The sequence below is a fragment of the Cajanus cajan genome, chromosome 3, assembly GCF_000230855.2.
Source record: "Cajanus cajan strain Asha chromosome 3, NIPB_CcT2T_4, whole genome shotgun sequence".
NCBI classification, from domain to species: Eukaryota; Viridiplantae; Streptophyta; class Magnoliopsida; order Fabales; family Fabaceae; genus Cajanus; species Cajanus cajan.
In genome coordinates this window covers 10,163,246-10,172,336 of record NC_138519.1, presented here as the reverse complement: position 1 = coordinate 10,172,336, position 9,091 = coordinate 10,163,246, and the positions used below count along the sequence as shown (strand labels likewise).

The window sequence follows — 9,091 nt, the reverse complement described above, 5'->3', positions numbered from 1 at the left end:
ATCAAGACAATATTTCTCTATCACGGTCACATAGAACCGATTTTAAAAGTTAAAAACGATCGATTTTTAAAAATGTTTTTTTCACTAGTATGTACTTGTAAAAAATGTCTAATCATATCCCTTAGTGTTTGAAGGAATTAATACTTGAAAGAAAAAAAAATGAAAGTCGACAAAATAAATATCAATTAACTGTAGTGTAGGTTAAATCACAATAGCTAATAGGGTTGAAAATTTATATTAGAAAAGTCATGTAGTTTTTTAATTGAAAACCAAATCCGTGATTGCAGAACTTATTATTTTTTGTCCTTAAATGATAAACACAAAGTTAACAATTTTAGACTTGTATGGTTAAGAAGCTAGTTGATCTCGTATATGTTACCTTGTATTGTTTTTCAACTTAAAAGTTGAATTTTGAATGATAAATGATTACTGGTATTTTGGGCATATTAAGGAACAGATCAGCTTAAAATTGTTGTGATTTACAATGATCAATTTTAAGTTGTGACAACTTATTACATTTACAAGACTATATATGTTTCAGAGAGATAAATTCAGACGGTGCGAGATGAAAAAAATTACTCCATCGGAACCTGCACCCAACCAACAACCATGCACATGAATTAACACAATTTTTAACCTTGTATATATGCCTGGAACTTTCTTTGATAAATTGAAAGTGATAATTTTCCTGTTTTGCAAGTAATTCTTTGATAATTTATGCACGTTACGTGCTTTCCAAAACAGAACTTGTTTCTAAGACCGTGAACCCATGAATAAAGAGAGATAAGAATTTGAGGATGAAGAAGGAACGAAAATGTCTATGAAAAAAGGGAAGAAAATAGGAATGAAATGCATGGTATACTTTGGACAACAAACCATCTTTGGAATGAAATGCACATTCAGAATTTGGAGCGAACAGACCATGAAAGCGTCCAACTGTCTATTTAGAATTTGGAGCGAATAAGGGAATTTGGAAGGCACTTGAGTCACTTCATTGGCTGTTTAAAAGATGGTGTTTTTTTAAAGATTTTTCTTTAATTAAAATTGTTATGGAACGTGTTGATGAATCCAATTTTGGCAAAGCAAAGTCCAAGTAATGAGAGTTGACAGTGATGGTCACTTATATATGCATTCCAACACAGAAGTCATTAAGTATTTAAATAAGGTAACAATATAAGAATGAGATAACATGTCTGTACTTATGATGTGAAACCCTATTTATAACTATCAAAGAGATGTAAAAGTGAGAAAATTGTTATCTTACATAAACAATTTGTTAAAGACGTAATATGTCAATGTGAGTTGATCATTCTTAACATGGTTAAGTCAGTTTGAACATGACTAAATATATTAGCATAATTAACTTTATCTATGTGTGATTAGGGAATGAAAGATATTGACGTGGGAGAGGTTCAAAGAAGAATGATACAAATTATGGAATTTTTTTTTTTTACTGTTGCAAGAAAACTTTCATTCTAGACCATACTTATGTGAAGCCACATGAAACAGCAATTAGCAAATTATGTGCAACTTAACCTGCCAAATCACTTTTAACAGGGTTAATAATTAAGAGACATCTACCAAGGGACTAACGTGAAAGACAAAATACCAATTTAAGATGTTTTTTTTTCCCTCTTTTCAATGACTAAAGTGAAAGCATCATACAAATATAAGGACCAAATAAGTGATTTAATCATTAAAAATTAGGATTTTGAAAAGGGGAAATTTTGATGTTTTTATTTTGCGTAAGATTTGGTGTTTTAGTTGATGAATTCCAATTATTAAATGTTTAAAACAATTTAATCAATTCAAGTAATAAAGATTTTAAGTAAAATAGTCGGAACTTGAAAATTTGAAGTACAAAATAAATTAAAAAGAAAAAGAAAATTTTTATAAATTTGAAAATAAAAATATAATTGAATTGACAAAAAAATGGAAATTTAAATCACACGTAATCCAAACTATTTTTTTTTTCAATTTATTTTGAATAAATAATTATTTCCTTGTGAATCTCTCTAAAGAGTTTTTTTTTACATCATATAAATAAGTAATTTTTAAAATGTTATAAAATTGAATTTTTAAAAAGTAATCAATAATCAATATCAGTGTCAAAAAACATTTTATTATGAGCATTGTTTATCGTAATAAAAATTAATAAATTTTATGATGGTTCAACCGAAATAAATTCATAAAATAAACTAAAGGAAGAAACTTAAAAAGCATTAGCAATATACAATAAATCTCTTCGAAAACTTTATTTCTTTCTTTGCAAGTATGCTGCTGTGGGCATTTTCTTTATATGCGTGAAAAGAACGAAATATATCGATCATTCAATTCAATATCTGAAAAGTCTAAGAGGTTGCCAGCTATTTAATATTTATATATAAGAAGTTATAATTATACCGGTGTAACTTTTATTAAGTATTATATTATTTAATAATTTTATATTAAATGTAAATTTTATAAATTCATCCGTTAGATTGAAAGTTCATATTATTCTATATGTGTATATTAAATTTTGTTAAAATTGAACAACAACTTGAAGGTAATCAAAGTGTTCATATTTTGGTATATCCTAAAATGAATTTATTATGTCAATTTTATTTTATAAGAATGAAATATTAAATCATCTTGAATTAATATAACATTTTGTATATATGATCTAAGAGTAGAGAACTTTCAATATAACGGTTGAATTTACAAAATTCAAATTTAATATAAAATTATTGAGTAACGTAATACTTAATAAAAGTTATACCGATATTATTATAACCCTTCTATTTATATATTTCAGCTTAATATTCAAATGTGAAATTTCTTGTCGGTCTGTTGCATAGCAATACTAATTTAACAACAAATAAATCCACTTGACTGCCATCCATCATGTGTTCATGTTGAACTCCAATTAATGTATTAAGATATTTTTTATTTCATCTGCATTCATAAAATATATTTATAAGCGATTTAGATCAATCTATCTGACTATCTCTTCACCCTTGCATGTGAAATTTAGTGTGTTTGGGTGATGGAGCATTTACAAAGTTTTTTTATTATAAATAATAATAATAATAATAATAATAAATCAATTTTGATCAAGTGAAGAAAGGCCGAATGGTAAGAGTTAAAATAGTATGTGTAGAATTTTAAATACTCTAGTGTCTTTATAGTAAATCTAATGAATAAAAAAAGTAAAATAATTTATATTAAGATGTCTTATTTTATCAATCAATTCTTTAACGTGAAGTTAAATATATAAATATTTATCTAAAATCACATTAGTACATATCTTAACGTAATTTTACATTATCTTCTTGTCATATATAATCCAACAACAATTTAGGTTAACAAGAATATCATTACAAACATTGCTGTTGGTTCAACAGAAGAAGACAAAGCACGTTTAAGATCCCAGTCTAGGGTAAAGCGAGGAAAACGGTAATATTCATATGCTTTGTCGTTGGTAAGTTTTGGTATAAGAAATGTTTAAATATTTTTGTAAAAATGACGAGGAAATAAAAGCATCCTATGTTTGATCAAAGAGGGTGTAATGATATTATTTTCTTAAGAGAAAGCTTAAATATATGTTTTTGACAAATGAATGAACTTTGATTTTAGTTTTGTAAAAAAGAAATATTTTTATTCTTTTAAAATTTATAAATATTATTTTTGTCCTTATGAAATTAAATATTATTTTTGCCTTCATGAAATAAATAATTTTGATTTTGACCGTTGTAAAATATTTTTTTTTTATTTCTCTAAAAATTAAATCACTATTTTTGATCATTAATAAATATTTCAAGGTAAATAAGTAATAATTATTTTAAGGATTTGTGCACTTTTGTTTAGAATTATCACACTGATATAATATCACTAATATGAGTAACACCTAAAATAATTACTTAACTTTTAATAAATAAAAAATTGTTAAAATGATTACATATAAAAATAAGAACTAAAAACAACAGTTTTAATTTTAGAGGAATGAAAATAAAGAAATTTTTTTTAAAGAAACCAAATTTAAAACTTGAAGAAATATATTTAACTTTTTAAGAATAAATGATTCTCAAAATGTTAATAAATGAATGAATGTATATAAAACATTCTCATATTCAAAAGTAGAGATAAATCTTTATCATGATAAATTGGTGTGTCAAGTTTTTTTCATATTAATTGAGAGTAAATATATTACTTAAAAAAAGTTAAACAAAAATAACTAAATAAATTTTATAAACAAGTATGTTAGTATCTTTATTTGTGTAATATACATGTTAAATGTTTATTATATATATACATATATGAATAAAATTTATAATAACTTATACATATAAATAAATATTATATAGTTGAATTTATACATTATAATTTATATTTGTGAAAATAATTTATTTTAAAAATATTAGATTCAATTTAAAATATATATATACATATATATATATATATATATGACAAATACAAATAAAAATAGATAAAAACTGGAAAAAAAATTCCTATATATCTACTAGTTGAAAAAAAATCACCTAAACATACTTTTAATAAAGAGAAACATGGTAAAATCAATTTCGCACAAAATAATTGTTTGTATTTTTTTTAATATGATGTTATTGGAAGGATAGTTATATAGGAGTGAATTTTTTTAAGAAACAAAATGAATCAAAATGTCATCATTAGAAACAATAATTGAAAATGAAGATTTTCCGTTGATGAAAAACAACCTCAACGGTAAGACTTTTTTGTTTTTTAGATGACACTCAACGTTAGAATTATGCATAATGAATGAAATGATACCAAACATTTAGGCCATGACCATTCTCTGAATGGAAATCATCATTATCATGGTGAAAAGTACAAAAAATTCATCAGTATTCTATGTAGAAGAGTCGTTGCTTTGAATAATCCAAATTTGCAGAGTCCCATCTAAGAAGCTACCCAAAAAGTCAATACGTGATTAGAAGGGCCGACATATAAACGCGTAGAATGCAATAAAAATAAGCTTGGTCCACAACTAACGCAGCCTTATTTTTCTTCTGTTTTGGCAATATAGCATTATACAAATCAAGTTTGACTTATGACACGGTTTACTTTGAAAGGTGCAATATCTCTAAGTTGGTGTTCTGACCAATCTATTTTCAAAATATCCCATGCTAATCCACACTTCTTCAACACAACTTCTACAACTTTGGCTACCCTTCCTTGCCAAATTTAGGTGAGTTTAAGAAAGATAAAGAGTGGAGAACATGGGGCATAATGCATAAGGGTCTTGTTCATGGGTCTTAAACCTTATGAGACCAACATTTGTTCCTTCACTTCTTCAGTGTTGTGTTGTGCCGTTGTCACTCAGAGTAGACACCAATGAGACTAACATTAGTTTCCTTGTTTTCTTTCTTTCTCTTATACTTGTTATATCTCAGTACCTACTTCTCTGTCACCACTGGCAGATGTCTCGAGGATCAACAATCGTTGCTGCTTCAACTGAAGAACAACCTCACATTCAATCCTGAAGATTCCACCAAACTGAAGTTGTGGAGCCAAAGCATTGATTGTTGTGATTGGAGTGGTGTAACCTGCAACAATGAGGGACATGTCATTGGCCTTGACCTGAGTGGAGAATTGATCAGTGGTGGATTTGATGATTCAAGTGTTGTTTTCAGTCTTCAACATCTCCAGAAATTGAATTTGGCTGCTAATAATTTCAGTTCTGTCATTCCATCTGGATTTAACAAGTTGGAGAAGTTGACTTATCTGAATTTGTCATATGCTGGCTTTGTGGGTCAGATTCCCATTGAGATTTCTCAGCTAACAAGGTTGATTACTCTTGATATCTCTTCTCTTTCCTTTTTAACTGGGCAAGAGCTGAAGCTTGAGAACCCAAATCTACCAAAGCTTGTCCAAAATCTTACTAGTGTTAGGCAACTCTATCTAGATGGTGTAAGTGTAACAGTTCCAGGACATGAATGGTGCAACGCTTTGTTGTTGCTGCATGACCTGCAAGAACTTAGCATGTCTCATTGCAATCTTTCAGGACCCCTTGATCCTTCCCTGACAGGACTTGGGAATCTATCGGTCATTGTTCTTGATCAGAATAATTTATCATCCCCAGTGCCAGAAACATTTGCCCATTTGAAAAATCTCACCATTTTAAGTCTTGTTTATTGTGGCTTGACTGGAACATTTCCACAGGATATCTTCAGCATTGGAACATTGTCAGTTATTGACATATCACTCAACAACAATCTCCATGGTTTCTTTCCAGACTTCCCACCGGGTGGATCTCTTCGGACCTTAAGAGTAAGCAACACAAGCTTCTCTGGAGAATTTCCACACTCTATCCGTAACATGAGGAACTTATCTGAATTGGATTTTTCTTATTGTCGATTTAACGGAACACTTCCCAGTTCACTATCAAACCTCACAGAGCTCAGTTACCTGGACTTGTCATATAACAACATCACTGGTCAAATGCCATCATTTGAAATGGCCAAAAAGCTTACCTACTTAGACCTTTCTAATAATGGTTTGAGTGGCGCAATTCCACCATCTTCTCACTTTGAAGGACTGAACAACCTTGTCAGCATTGACTTGGGTTATAACTCGATCAATGGGATAATTCCTGCATCCCTTTTTACACTCCCACAACTGCAAAGGATTCTGCTTTCCCACAATCAGTTTGGTCAACTAGGTGAATTCAAAAATGTCTCTTCTTCTAAATTAAACATCCTTGATTTAAGTAGCAACAATCTATCAGGACCTTTTCCAACATCTATCTTCCAGCTCAGTACACTCTCTATCCTTCAACTTTCTTCAAACAAGTTCAATGGGTCAATGCATCTAAATAAGCTTTTGGGGCTCAAAAATTTAACTACACTAGACCTTTCATATAACAACCTATCAGCCGATGTGAATGTTACAAATCTTGACCGATCATCCTTTCCCAGCATTAGTACTCTAAAATTGGCATCCTGCAACTTGAAAACTTTCCCTGCCTTCTTGAGAAACCATTCCAGATTAGCAACTCTAGATCTTTCAGATAACCATATTCAAGGAATAGTGCCCAACTGGATTTGGAAACTACAGAATCTTGTCAACCTCAATATTTCCCATAATTTGTTGACTCATTTGGAAGGACCTTTGCAGAACCTTTCTTCCAACTTGTATGTCCTTGACCTTCATTTCAATAAACTTCAGGGGCCGGTACCTGTTTTTCCTAAATATGCTACGTATTTGGATTACTCAGGAAACAAATTTAATTCTTTTATCCCACAAGATATTGGTAAATACTTGTCTTTCACTATTTTTTTCTCTCTTTCAAATAATAATTTGAGTGGCAGCATCCCCGATTCCCTCTGCAATGCTTCATATCTTCAAGTGCTTGATCTTTCCCATAATAACATTTCTGGAACAATTCCCTCATGTTTAATGACAATGGGTCAGACACTTGGGGTATTGAACCTGAGAAAGAACAACCTCACAGGCCCTATCCCAGATATGTTTTCAGTTGCCTGTGCACTAAGGACTCTGAATCTCCATCACAACAAATTGGATGGAAAGATTCCAAAATCTCTTTCTAATTGCACAACATTAGAAGTGTTAGACCTCGGAAATAACAATATTATGGATGCCTTTCCATGCTTGCTGAAGAACATATCCACACTCCGGGTCTTGGTCTTGCGAAAAAATAAATTTTATGGTCACATTGGATGTCCAAAGACCAATGGCACTTGGCACATGCTTCAAATAGTGGATCTAGCCATTAACAATTTCAGTGGCAAGCTACCTGCAAAGTGCTTCACAACGTGGGAGGCAATGACGTCTGATGAAAACCAAGCTGAATCCAAGGTAAATCACATCCAATATCAGTTTCTTCGTTTCGGCGACCAAATATATTATCAGGATTCAGTGACAGTTACAATTAAAGGTCAACGGATGAATCTGGTTAAGATTCTAACTGTCTTCACTTCGGTCGACTTCTCATCCAACCATTTCGAAGGGGAAATACCAGAAGAGCTATTTGACTTTAAAGCACTCTATATACTGAACTTGTCAAAAAATTCTTTTTCTGGCCAAATTCCATCATCAATAGGAAATTTGAAGGATCTTGAGTCCTTAGACCTGTCAAATAACTCACTGGAAGGAAACATTCCCGCAGAACTTGCAACTTTATCCTTCCTATCATTTCTGAACCTTTCCTTTAATCATCTGTCTGGGAAAATCCCCACAGGTACCCAAATTCAATCATTTTTAGAAACTTCCTTCATTGGTAACAAAGGATTGTGTGGCCCTCCTTTGACTAAATGCACCGCCAATATCAGTCCTGCAACTACAGAATCAACCATGAAGTTTGATTGGCAGTATATGTGCACCGGAATCGGTTTTGGGGTTGGAGCCGGAGTCATAGTTCCAACAATGATGATTTGGGAGAGAGGAAGGAAATGGAGCAATCATAGCATTGACCAATTGCTTGTGCTAGTTTTTCCACTGTTCGGGTTAGTTTACACCCCCATTGAGGATGATGTTGATGATGATGATGATGCAGAAGAGAAGGACGATGATTCTAGCAAAGAAGAAGATAATTGGGATTACCTAAGTTTCAGAGGAAGGTATTGTGTTTTTTGTTCCAAACTTGATATCACTATGAAGAAGGTCATTCATGACCCCAGTTGCACATGTTACCCCTCATCATCAGCTTCAGATTCTTCTCATTCATCTAAATCATATTCCCCTCAGTGTAATACAACATGATCATTGGTTTCTGTTTCTGATTTTTTATTGCTTGTCTTCATTATTTCCTTCGAAAGCATACATGTATATGTTGTACTTGTACATAATACACAAATAAAAGTATCCGAGAGTGGCAAGCAAACAATGAGAAAGGCAGAAAGCAATAATGTCTTCTCTGGTTTTTCAGAAGGTGGTTTTTGTGGCAATAGGTATTAAGAAAAAAGAAAAAGAAACTTACAGAATAAAGCCAATGCTCATTCAGGATTTTCCCCGAACAGCTGGGATACCAAACCAATTTAATAACTGAATCACTTCAAGGTTTATGTTGCACAATTGGGTTAAAAAAAATTAATTTGTTTGTCCTATAGTCAATACT

At 31.0% G+C, this 9,091-nt stretch overlaps 1 protein-coding gene across 1 annotated transcript; it reads left to right on the top strand.

Moving 5' to 3' along the window:
• The first annotated feature begins 5,054 nt into the window (after positions 1-5,054).
• LOC109818843 (receptor-like protein 6) lies at positions 5,055-8,763 on the top strand. Its single transcript, XM_029268929.2, has 2 exons — positions 5,055-5,203; positions 5,436-8,763. Exons 1-2 carry the CDS (start codon positions 5,139-5,141, stop codon positions 8,734-8,736), a joined length of 3,366 nt encoding a protein of 1,121 aa, XP_029124762.1. The 5' UTR covers positions 5,055-5,138; the 3' UTR covers positions 8,737-8,763.
• Positions 8,764-9,091: the final 328 nt, after the last annotated feature.

Excerpts from the sequence above, each read along its gene's own strand:
- LOC109818843 (XM_029268929.2), top strand. The coding sequence starts at position 5,139 with ATGCTAATCCACACTTCTTCAACACAACTTCTACAACTTTGGCTACCC. Across the intron at positions 5,204-5,435 it reads CCCTTCCTTGCCAAATTTAG|ATGTCTCGAGGATCAACAAT; the intron begins GTGAGTTTAAGA and ends CACCACTGGCAG.